We start from the raw sequence: 12,424 nt of genomic DNA, 5'->3' as shown, positions 1-12,424 counted from the left end.
CCCCCCCCCCCCCCCCCCCACAGGTGTTAAATTACCTGCCATTCTGGATTTGAAATTTAGTGCTGATAGTTAACTCATCCTTTCCCAACAGATTTGTGAAGGGCTTAGATAAACACTGGCCTTTTTTGTTGACAGTACTAGAACTGGGCTTGGAGATGAATTCTAGGCTCTGCTTAAGACTTCTTGTGTCATTTTGGGTGAATCAGTCCCTCTGACTCAGTCCCCCATATGACAGAATAGGCATAATAATAGTTTCCTCCCTCCTGGATGTTAGAGGAAATGCATAGTTACCTGACTTACTCAACTGTATAGTGTTGAAAGATAGGGAAGGCAACAGTGCAAGCATGGTTATGCTAATGACCTGCTGTTTAGAGTCTGAGGAACACCTGTGGTCACTTCGTATGTCAAACTCATACACTTGTTCCCTGGTTCAGGAGGAAGAAGATAGCAGATCATAATGCATTTGGGTGAAGATAAAAGGTGAAGGATGCGGCACCAATATAATGGATGAAAGAATGAGTTGGATGGATAATGATGAAATGGATAAAGATGAAACTAGGAGTTGCACCTGGCAATAGAGGTTAAAGACAAGAAGAAGAATGTCTCTAAATACATTAGTCAGAAAAAAAGACAAAGGAAGCTGCAGATCTACTGTTAAACAGCTAGGGGTATATCTAAACAGAAAATGCAAGGAAGGCAGAATTACTAACAGCTAGTTTGCCTCATTCTTTGCTTCAGAATTAAGCTCCATCCAGATGTTTAATAATGGTTACTTGGATAAAGAAGGCAGCAAGCTGAAGGATGAAATAACAGGACAGACAGTTGGAGAGTTGTTGAATATATTTAAGTCAGCAGGGCCTGTGAATTGCATCCAAGACTACTGAAGGGACAGGAAAAAGAGATGTTGGAGCCTTTGACAATGATATTCATCAAGTTCTGAGAGATGGACATGATACCAGAGGACTGGAAAAGGGCCATGGATGTGCCCTTCTTTAAGAGGCAAAAAGGGGAACACAAGAAACTATAGACTGTTTAACCTCACCTTAGTACCTGGGAAGGAACTGGAGCATATCATAAAGAAGTTAATTTGCAAGCATCTGGTGGAGGGGGTGTGGCCCACTTCCCGGGATGATCTGAGTGTATTAACAGCCTTTACATCAGGAAGACATTGGCTACTGTGGTTCCCCCTGCTTTACCTGTGGCAGGTTAGAGTATTATGTCTTGGGTTGTATCATGGTAGACTGTTTTTGCTAAGAGGTTAGACCATAGATTTGCATAAGATGGTTTGGATAGGGGTGATCGTGCCCAAGGCAGGGGATTGGAGTAGATGACCTATGGGGGTCCCTTCTAGCTTTATTTCTCTGTGGTTCTGTGAAAGGCTGATCATAAGCAGCCAGCATGGATTTACTAAAAACTAAATGGTGTCAAACAAACTTGATCTCCTTTTTTGACAAAGTAATTACTTGGGTGGATGAAGGAAATGTTGTGGATATAGTGTTGCTGGACTTTAGCAAAGCTTTTGACAAGGCCCCACAGGCCCCACATGACTTTCTCATAAACAGATTGGAGAAATGTGGGCTGGACAGAACTATTATAAGGTGAATAGACAATGGCTCAATAGCTGCAAGCTAAGGGTAATTATAAATGGATACATATCAGAATAGCAGGAGGTTTTGAGTGGAGTTCTAAAGGGGTCTGTACTGTGTACTTTATTGATCTATAAATAATTAAATGCAATTAAATGTAAATAATTAAATTTATATTGTTTACTAATAGACGTATTTACTAATAATTTGGATGCATAGAAAGCTTCTTGAGCATGTTTGCAGATGACATGAAACTGGGAAGGATTGTGTTTGCAGATGACATGAAACTGGGAAGGACTGTGATCACACTGGAAGACAGGTGTGTAATTTGGAAGGATCTTGGCAGATTGGAAATCTGGACTGGAGCTAGCAGCATGAATTACAATACTAACCAATGCAAGGTGCTACGCTTCAGGAAGAATAATCATAAATACAAAATGGGTGACACTTGACTGGATGGCAGCCCCACAGAGAAGGATCTGGGAGTCTTAGTAGATCAGATTCAATACGAGTCTGCAATGTGATGCAGTGGCAAAGAAGGTGAATGCTGTTTTGGGATGCATCAGTAGAAGCATTAGGTGCAAAAGACAGGATGGACATAATTTGATAATTCTGGCCTATGCAAACAACCTGGTCCTCACTGCTGATGAGCCCAGTGATCTCCAGAGGATGCTAAGTTCTGTGGTAGCTGGGTGGATGGGGCTTGATTTCTTCAATGCCTCCAAAATGTCTCTCTTTGAATATCAACTGCAGGGAAAGAAACGCAGTCCTGGCTGCTACTGGCAAGACCCAGGGTGAGCCCAAGAGGCACCTGAAGGAGAGTGAGGCCTACCTCCAATGGGGGCATGCCACTAGTCCCCTGGTGAGACAGACGCTGGAAGAGATTATCCCTGGGATTGTGTGGAGCACCCACAAACTCGACTCCTCCCTGCTGGCCTCTTGGCAGAAGATTTATATGATAAACACTGCTGTTTCTCATATATTACTGTTCTTGAGAATACACCAGTCCCTAAGACACCTTTCAAGAAAGCAGATGGTGAAATCATGCAGCTCCTAAAGAAGTGGATGAATATGCTATTATGGGCCAGGATGAGATCCTGCTTATCCCCTATTTGCACAGGGTTACCAGTGTCCTTCATATATAGGAGACCTCTGTAACACTGCAGTAGTCACCTATGCCTTCTCCCTACTGACCTGCCTCAGTCTGGTACACAACATTGCTGCTGGTGCCCTGAAAGAGACACCAAAAGGAAGATTACTGGGCCACCATCCAGCAAGGACCAGGCCATGTGGCCTCCAGCAACCAGCTCAGGAAAGTTTAGATGAGATGGCAGAGACTTTGTAGGCTTAGGTCCACAGTAAGGCCTTGCCATGTGGTGCCTTGGGAAGTGCATCAGCTCTGTATCAGTGCTCCAAGAAATGGTGTGAGGAGCGGCAGGTGCTGGAGGTCTTGGTAATCCCAGCCCCAACTGGCAACCAGATCACTATTGTTCCTTGAGAGGTTCCTGAAGGATGCTATGCTGCCTAAGTACTTCTGTGACATGAAGGTGAAATCTGACCAGGACAGGGTCTTTGAGGTCACCTCAAAGTGGCACACCAGCAACTGCTTCATGCTCTATGGGAATTTCATGTGCTTTGCAGAGTGGTGCTTCATCCAATGAGCCCGTCTCAAATGCCTGTTGGCATCATCTGGTACATCTGACAAGACAAGAGGTGTCAAAGGTGTGGCTATAATAGTGAGACCCTGCTCCATATCTTGCACAGCTGCAAGCTTCGTGCAAGTGTGTGGCAGCGGCATCACAACACTGTACTGGATCATTTGGCAAAGGCCATTTAAGCATCAGTAGCCATGAAGCACAGTGTTGCAGGCTGTAATAAACAGAATGGGGTGCACAAACAGTAGGCCTGTGCAAAGTGGAAAGTGTTCACTTTGGATTTGGATTCGGTGATTCGGAGGGACGTTATTCGATTCAGTGACTTGAATCACTATCCCGATTCAATTTGGCCAAATCTGAATTTGAAGATATTCTACGCCGAATCTTATTTGGCAATAGACTATACAGGCAGACAGTGATGGCAGTCACAGGATAAGCCACAGGGGCTGGGGAGAATGATTGGGGATCTGGGGGATCAAATTGGGAGCTGGAGGGAGGCCCCTATTCCTCCAGTCCCCGGTCATTCCCTTAGCTTCCAGTTCCATTTCCCAGTTTCCGGTTTGCTTCCCCAGCTCCCCAGTTATTCCCCCAGCCCCTGTGGCTTGTCCCAGGGCTACCAGCACTGACCACTTCGCCGTGGTCAGGGGGCAGCTGGGGAAGCAGCTGGAAGAATCATGGCTTCTGCCAGGGCTTGTCCAGCTGCTCCCTCCAGCACTGCCTAGTGCCTGCCTATACAGTCTATGGCTGAATCTCTCCAAATCACTCTGAATCAATTTGGAGGCTTCCAGTTCAGTTCAGAGAGATTAATGGATCTCCTGATTCAATTTGGATTTGGAAATTTGGCTGCTGAATTGGGCCGAATCACCTCCAAATTTAATTGGCTACCGAAACTTTGCACAGCCCTACCAAACAGAGTTCTTAGAAGTCAACATATCTTTTTATTATGGCCCTGAAGATTGCTTTTGGTAGAACAGGGACCTGATTCCCAACTAGGCTATTTAGACACTACCATGATTCAAACTTAAAACTTTATTAGAAAATGTTAAAAATGCTGGCTATTTACATGGTCTTGTAGAGGTGGAAGAGAATACAGGACCTTGTACATGGCAGCTACATAGGTTCATAGATGGTATATACTGACACAATTTAAAACATGCTGCTTGTCATGCAGCTTATATCAGCCTTGGGGTGCAGATGAAGGATGCAGGACTGTCCATTCACATATACCCTGATCAATCAGAAGCAGGAACGGAATCTAGAATATTCTGAGTTCAGTACATTCCAAAATAAAATTTAAGAAAGCTGAGTATTGATATGGATGCATATTAATAGAAAAATGCTTTTAAATCTGAAATCTTGATCACTAGTAAACTAGTTTACAAAACTAAGATGAAATATAATTTAACAATTTACTCCTGTAAAATAGCATATGGAACATAATAGCATAATGAACTAGGAAAATGAAAATAGAAATCTGATTTGAATGTAAAAAGTCATAAACCCCCTCCCCAAAGATTTAAACTTTGGAAAAAGAGCTTTAGGTTTAGTGCAGCCATTATCTTCCATTACTTTTGATTCTGCAAATGTTGCCCACACCTGGGCAGGGTGGAAGAGCAGGTAACAGATGTGTGGTGATCTGACTGTGAAAGCTAGCATGCAAAGTACAGTTGAAATAATTATTATTCCTTTTTTAAATATAATATATAGCATAAGTTTTACCCAAAACATTCTCGCACGTACCAAGCATCATTCCATAGAACTGCCTAAACAAGTTTGCTCTTTATTTGACTGTAGTGTGCCATTATTGTCAGCAGGTAATTTGTTTGACTAGTACCTCAACATCTGTATTGGATCGGGATGCCATTATGCTTACTGGAAATACAAATCTTGTGTCTCCCTTAAACTCATGACCATTTATCAGCAACCCCTGCTGGAGTAAGAAAGGTGTGGCTGATATTGTATAGCACCTGTAATGCTGTGTTTAAAACGGAGGTGTCTGTCTATACATTTCCATTTACTGTACTTTTCTTTTAGATTTTTATAGGTTAAAAATATTGCTGGCCTACTTTTACAATTTTGTGTTTATCACTTCAGTGTTGGAGAACTGCAAAATCCTGCACAAGTATTTTAACTAAGCCTGTCTAGATATAAGAGCAGGCTGTTTCATGTTGCTCCTAGTTTATCAAGGCCAGGGGTGATGATGGGCACAAGCCTTGGAAACTTAGTCCTTTGAATTTTTTACTGTCATAAGTACAACTCCAGGAGGTCCCCCCCTTGCAACCACCAGCCCTTGACAAATAACTGTGTCTAAATTTGGCATCATAAAAACTAATTTTCAGGAATCCAAGTTTGACTGCAGTCTTTTGAGAACTTTATATCAATATCTGTATTGTGGCTTGACCCAAACAAAATGCTTGTGGCCCAACATGAGCAATACCTAAGTGAATATTGCATATCATGGTGGTACACAAAATGTAGGGTATAAATAGCTATTGCCCTTGTGCTGCCATAACAATTTTTATGTTGGTAGAGAGGGAAATCAAACATGTCTGTACCATTTGCCATGCCATAAGTGTCCTAATTTATGTCTCCAACTAAAGGGTAGTAATAGTTTCTGCTATTTTATTGCAGCAGATGTCTGTTAGCTTTATAGTGCGAGAGAATGGACAGCCCAGAGCTGCCCACACTCTCTGGCTGCTCCGGGCAGATGTTCCTGAGGTTGAGGGGCCTGATCCTGCATGTCGTAGGAATTCCCATGAAGGAGTGGGCCTCTTTAGCCCTGGGAGTGCCTGCTTGGCATTCCTTGCTTACAGAAACTCATCCCAGACATTTCCCAGGGTGGGTCTCTGTAAATGGAGAACTTGCTGCCTCTTGTGTTGCAGGATCAATGGGTAGAAAACCAGGCTATATGTTTTGTCCAAGGCATCAGATCAGCTGGGCTGGGTCGCATCCTGGCACAGCTGATCTGCTTCATTGTGTGATGTCTGTTCTACCCTATAGTCACATACTGCATGTGCCCAGTTTCTTTTTTACTGTTAAAAGATGATACATGTGCAACTATTTTGCATTAAATACTTCAAATCTTTTCAAATATAGGAACATCGGAATTTGCCTTTCATGCGTGAGCTGAGGTATCTATTTGCACTTCTTGTTGGCTCAAAGAGAAAATACGTTGATCCATCCAGAGCAGTCGAAATTCTTAAAAATGCTTTCAAATCAAACGACTCTCAACAGGTAACATTTAAAGATTTATAAATAAAATTGGTCTTTTTTTTTTGTATGGTTGTGTCTAACAAATGTTTAACATAACATGTTTAAACATACTATATAAATTGCTGCTGATGGAAACTGTTTCACTTTATTCTCTTTCTTTTGATTGTTGTCCCCATGGAATATGTTATGACTACATCGGAGTGTCAGTTTCAGATGCACATACTCTCTCCACATACCAGAGCAAAACTTGCAAGTAGAAACAACCTGTCATAATCTTTGTTTTTAAATTAAAAGAACAAAAAACATGTAATAATTATTTTTATCATTCAAATTATTAAAAGACTCGCATTCTAGAGTTCCACATTCAGGAGTAAAATTTGGAAGTTAAATGGAACTAATAGCTTTTGGAAGAAACTTATTTCTGATACCTAAAGAACATTTTGGGCAATTATAGTCCTGATATGGTTTTTTCCTAGATATTCATTTGGAGGGTTTTGGTACTTGTATTTTCTTTTGGTTTTCTCTCAATCTTGGCAATTTTGAGAAGTATTTTTCTCCTTTCAGTCAGTTTTATCCACATGAGGTTATGTCGTTCACTTATTAGGTTCTAATTCAGTTAATATACTGAATTCAGTATTCCATGTAGGCAGCATCAGTCATCCCTTGTCAGATACCAGAGGGTTTAGACAATGAGGTACATGAAATGCGTTGGAGCACCATGATAAGTGAGCGGTGGTAAGGACTGCAATGCAATCTGGAAGCCACCTGTAGGAAACAATTGTCATATGGTGTTAAAATGTTTTGCTTTTGGAGTTCTTGAAGGTGAGTAACACCTGGTTGTTTTCTGGAATACACATAAATGTTTATTAATCGTTTGTTGTTTTTAACAGCAAGATGTAAGTGAGTTCACGCACAAGCTGTTAGATTGGTTAGAAGATGCCTTCCAAATTAAAGCTGAAGAGGAGAGGTGAGAGTTTTCTTCCTTGTAGAAATGGCATTTATCAAAATGTTATAATAAAAATAAACCATCATTTTTAAAGAAAACTGCTTCCCTCCCATGTCCTTTGATCATCGTCCCCTGATGTGAAGAGGAAATTTCAGAAGAAATAACTTAGTCCTCGCTTACGGTGAGGAAAAAGGGGACCTGTATTACAAGGACCTGTATTCCTCTATTAGGGGAAGAAAAGGCAGGGTAGAAATGCACATTAGCAGCTAACTAAATCAGATATGCATAAATTTTTGTGAGGCATATCTCTCACTTCATCAGCTGCCATGAAAGGACATGCACAAAGCAGGCTATCAGAAAGTGATTTGCATACAAAAGACACAGCTGGGAGAGAAGTCAGAGAGGGGTGGAGGCCGGTATGAAGAGAGGAAGCAAAGTAATAAATCAGTAGGAAAAAAGGGATCATAAGAGCTAATCCAGGTAACGGGATAAGAATCAGTAGTCCTTTTTTAAGGCATGCTTAAAACAATCTAGTCTATGGCTGATTTTTTTTTGTTTTGTTTTGTTTGGCATTTTTCATTTAAATCAGCTTTTAAAGTTTCACTGTATAGGGAAAGCTGCTTTGAGGACATAGAATCAAAGACTCATAGAAAAGTAGGGCTGAAAGGGACCTCCAGGAGTCATCTAGTTCAACCCCACACCAGAGGCAGGATCATCCCTATCCAAACCATTGTATACAAATCCATTGTCTAATGTGTTAGTATGACTATGCAGTCAACCCTGTCACAAGCATAAGATATAACACCCTCATCTGCCACAGGTACATAAGGGGGACTATGGCTGCCAGTGTCCTACTGGTACAAAGGCTGTTAAATATACACTGGAGGTCCAAAAGAGGCCCACACCCCCTGCTACAGAGGAAGGCAACAACTCCCACAGCCTGTTATCTATCTGACCATGGAGTAAAATTCCGTTTTGACGCCAAATATGGCCATTGGCCTTGCTGTGAGTGGAGGGGCAAGAACCTGCAGCCAGGAGGCTCTGGATTTAAGTCCCAGCAGAAGCATTGGCACACTCCAGTCAAAATCCCCAGCTTGTCTCATTCTTGTCACCTGCTTCTGGACTCTCTAATTTCTTCATGTCCTTATTAAAATGTGGAGCACTGCACACAGTGCTTTAGATGAGACCTAACCAGTGTTGAGTGGAGATGCACTGACATGTCTTTCATCTTGTGCCTAATGCATCTATTGATGCATTCCAGAACCTTATTTATTCTTTGTACAGCTGTATCATAGTGTAGAATTATATTAAGTCTGTGATCTACAAGGCTCCTAGATCCTTCTGTGTACTTCTGCCATCCAGCCAGGTGTCACCTTTTTTTATTTATATTTTTGATTGTTTTTGCTGATGTGTTGGATTTATCAGGATTGAATTTCATCCTGTTAGCTCAAGCTGCCATAATGGCTATAGCAGAAGTGTTCACAGCCACATCCGATTCCAGTGAATCTGCTAAATTCCTTGTCATTACAATCTCTGACTCTTGAAAAACGTCTAATTTATTAAAAGTTCCAGCCCAGCTTCCCAGTCTGTCAGTATCTTTCTTAATTTTGCTCCTCTCCTCCAATGTGTTTGTGATCCTTCACAGTTTTGTGTAATCTGCAAATTTGTTCAAGAAGCTCTGTATTCCAGTGTCTAAATCATTAACTTAGCATGCTTAATCATTAAGCATGTTGAACCATGCCAGGCCCTGGACAGACCCCTGTGGGATTTCACTTGAAAGCTCATCATACTGACGTGTATCCATTTACTAGTAGCTATTGAGCAGTTGTCTGTCCAGCTGATAGTAGTTTTGTCTACCCCACATTTTTCTGATTTGTTTATAAGGAGGTCACGTGGGAAATTTTGTCAAAAGCCTTGCTGAAATGCAGATACACTATATCCATTGCATTTCCATCCAACCAAGTAGTTATTTTGTCGAAGAAGGCCAGAATTGTTTGGCAGTATTTATTCATAGTAAATCCATGCTGGCTGCTCATAATCAACCTTACCTCCTCCGTGTGCTTTCAAATGGCCTTTCTTAGGATATGCTCCAGAACTTTCCAGGTATTGAGGTGAGGCAAATAGGTCTGTAGTTCCCTGGGCCCTGCTTTTTGCCTCTTTTAGAGGACAAGTTGGCCCACCTCCAGTCCTCTGGCACTTCACTGTCCTCCATGAACTAGTAAATATTATTGACAAGGACTCCAGCATCTCCTTTACCAGTTTCTTTAGTATCCTGGAATGAAATTCATCAGGCCCTGCTGACTTGATTTCATTCAGACCCATCAAAAACTCTCTGACTCTCACTTCATCCCTCTGCTTCCTTTCTTCCTTATCCAAATAATTGTTATTAGGCCTGTGGTTGCAGTTTAAGCTGAGGCACAGTAGCTGTTGAGTAGTTCCTCCTTCCTTGCATCTTCTGTTAAGAGTTCCCCTGATGAGTTAACTCTGGACACATAGCTTCCTTGGTCCTTCTTTTCTGACCAAGATACTTATAGACCTCTTCTTGTAGTCTTTAATCTCCTTTACCAGGTGAACCTCTTCTTTCCTGGTTTGATCCTTGCAAGTTCTTGCTTTTTCCTTGGATACTTCTTTGGTGACCTGCCCATCTTTCCATTGTCTCTGTACTTTCCTTTATTATTTGAGATATCCTAAAAGTTCCTTGTGCAGCCTGATTGGTCTCTTACCATTCTTCTTTTGCTTCCATCATGTTGCAGTGTTTTCTTGTTGGGCTTTCAATACCATCCCCTTCAGAAGCCTCCCATCCTCTTGAGTGCCTTTCTCTTTCAGTCTGTCTTCCCATGGCACCATGGCTATTATCTCCTTTAGTCAGTTGAATTTTGCCTTTGTGAAATCTTAGTCTATTAGTTCTGACCTTATGGTTTCCTTGTCTCAGGATCTGGAATTCTATCATACCATGATTTCTTCCCCTCAGGTTGCCCATCATTTTCATATCCTCCACCAATTTTCCTATTGGTCAGGACAAAATCCAAAATAGATAATCCTTTAGAGGATCAGTGGTTTTCTACCTTTTTAGACTCAAGGTACTACTTCATAACTTTTGTGAACTGAGTGGCATCCTGTTTATTATAGGGCTTCCTGCCAAATAGGGCAGGCAGTTGGGGTGGGGAAGAAATTAAGCAGGGAGAGTGTGAGCCTGCCCTTTATCTGCTTATCTCCTCACTGGGGCACCCTTCAAATGATCTTGTGGCACCCCACAGTGCTGCAGCACTATGGTTGAGAATCTGTGCCCTAGGTGTATTCACTACCTTCTGGAACAGAAAGTTGTCCTCCATACAAGATAGGAACTGGCTTGACATTTTATGTTTGTTTGCATTTTTCTTCCAGAAAAATGAAGTCTTCCATAAGTACTGTCTTATAATTTTTGGATAATTTGTCATTTCCTTGAAGAGTGCCTCATCCATCTCTTTTTTCTGACTTGGTGACCTACAACAAATCCCCACTTCAGCAGTGCTGTATCTTTCACTATTTATCTTCACCCAAACACATTTTGATCTGTTGTCTTCTTCCTCATGACCCAGGGAACAAGTATATGTATTACTGACATGCAGGGCAACACCACCACCTTTTCTCCCATCCCTGTCTTTCTGAAACAGATTGTAACTATCAGTGTTGACAGTCCAGCTATAAGAGCTGCCCTGTTAGGTCCCTGCAGTACAAATCAGATCATAGTTCTTTTCACAGGCTATGGCTTTGAGCCCATACTGTTTATTCTCCATAATTCTCACATTTGTATACATACATTGGATATATTTTGTAGGGGTGCACCAATAGAGATTTTTTGGGCTGATACCTGTGGCTGATTTTTAGTAAGCCATATCAGCCAATCCCTATCCGATTCCAGTATGGAGCCAGGCAGCACGGAGAGTGGCGTCCAGCTGGTAAGTCTGTTGTGGGGGAGGGGAGGAGGGAAGGGAGAATGGGGGTGCAGATGGAGGCCCCTGTGTTGAGGGAGGGACTGCAGCTGGGGCAAGGGCAGGTGCTGCCCAGCCAGGGCAGAGCACAAGATGGAGCCATGAGCGGCTCATCCAGAGTGCATGGTGTGGGGGGGCAGCTCGTACCACTACATGCATCCCGGGAGGGCTTGAGGGGCAGGGTGTGGTGCCTCTGAATCTGTGCGGGACGAGGGTAGGCTGCAGCTGCGGGCTGGGGCCGGGGCCAAGGGCAGCACTGGGATTTTCCTGGCGAGGGGGCTGGGCCAGGCTGTGCTTGGGGTGGACGGTAGTGGTGGTGCTGGGAAGGGGACTGTGGTGGGGGTGGGGAGGACTGCAGCCACTCCAAAATTTGCCATAGTCCTCCTGAGCACCCCTCTCAGAGCCACCACTGAGCACAGCCCTGGCTCAACCCTGTCAGAAAGAGCCTGGTGCTGCCCTGACCCTAGCCCGCAGTGGCAGCCCACCCTCATCCTGCACAGATCCAGGGGCATCCCCCCATGTCTTCCTAGGGTGCATGCAGCAGCTGGAGCTGCCACCATCACCACCCCCCCCCCATGTCCCTGGACGAGACACTTGTGGCTCCATCCTACACCCTATCCCGGCTGTGCAACACCTGCCCCAGCCCGAGCCTCACTCCCTCCCTCACCAAGAGGACCTTGATCTCTCCCCTCCCCATGCCCCCTTTCCTCACAACAGACTTACCAGCCGAACCTGGCTTCTCGCCACACTGCCAGGCTGTGCTCCTGGCTGCCCATGTGCTGCACTGCAGCTGCGTATGCACAGGGCATTTATTGGCCCCATTATTGGCCACATCAGCCATAAAAAGCTGATTTCCAATACTGTCACTTTTTTCCTTATATCACTGCTGATCTGATATGGGACCGATGTATTAGTGCACCTCTCATATTTTGTGTTCCAGTCTACCCACTTCCCTTCTGGGTCATTTTTTAGTTGAGTTATAGTTCTCTGGCACACCATAGATTTATGATTATAATTTCAGCAACAGCTGATAATTCAGACAACTCTGACACA

The 12,424-nt window shown here is 43.2% G+C and overlaps 1 protein-coding gene across 1 annotated transcript in view; it reads left to right on the top strand.

Annotated features, from left to right (window-relative positions):
- USP25 (ubiquitin specific peptidase 25) overlaps positions 1 to 12,424 on the top strand; it is a 183,636-nt gene that overhangs the window by 87,903 nt on the left and 83,309 nt on the right. Inside the window, exons 8-9 of the mRNA XM_019523898.1 lie at positions 6,338 to 6,475; positions 7,345 to 7,421. Of these exons, the coding sequence (XP_019379443.1) occupies positions 6,338 to 6,475; positions 7,345 to 7,421 (215 nt within the window). The remainder of the gene's footprint in view (positions 1 to 6,337; positions 6,476 to 7,344; positions 7,422 to 12,424) is intronic.

Source organism: Gavialis gangeticus, unplaced genomic scaffold, assembly GCF_001723915.1.
Source record: "Gavialis gangeticus isolate Ggan-Ray unplaced genomic scaffold, GavGan_comp1, whole genome shotgun sequence".
Classification (NCBI taxonomy): Eukaryota; Metazoa; Chordata; order Crocodylia; family Gavialidae; genus Gavialis; species Gavialis gangeticus.
Note: the sequence above shows the minus strand (reverse complement) of the source record. Positions and strands in the feature narration are given on the sequence as shown.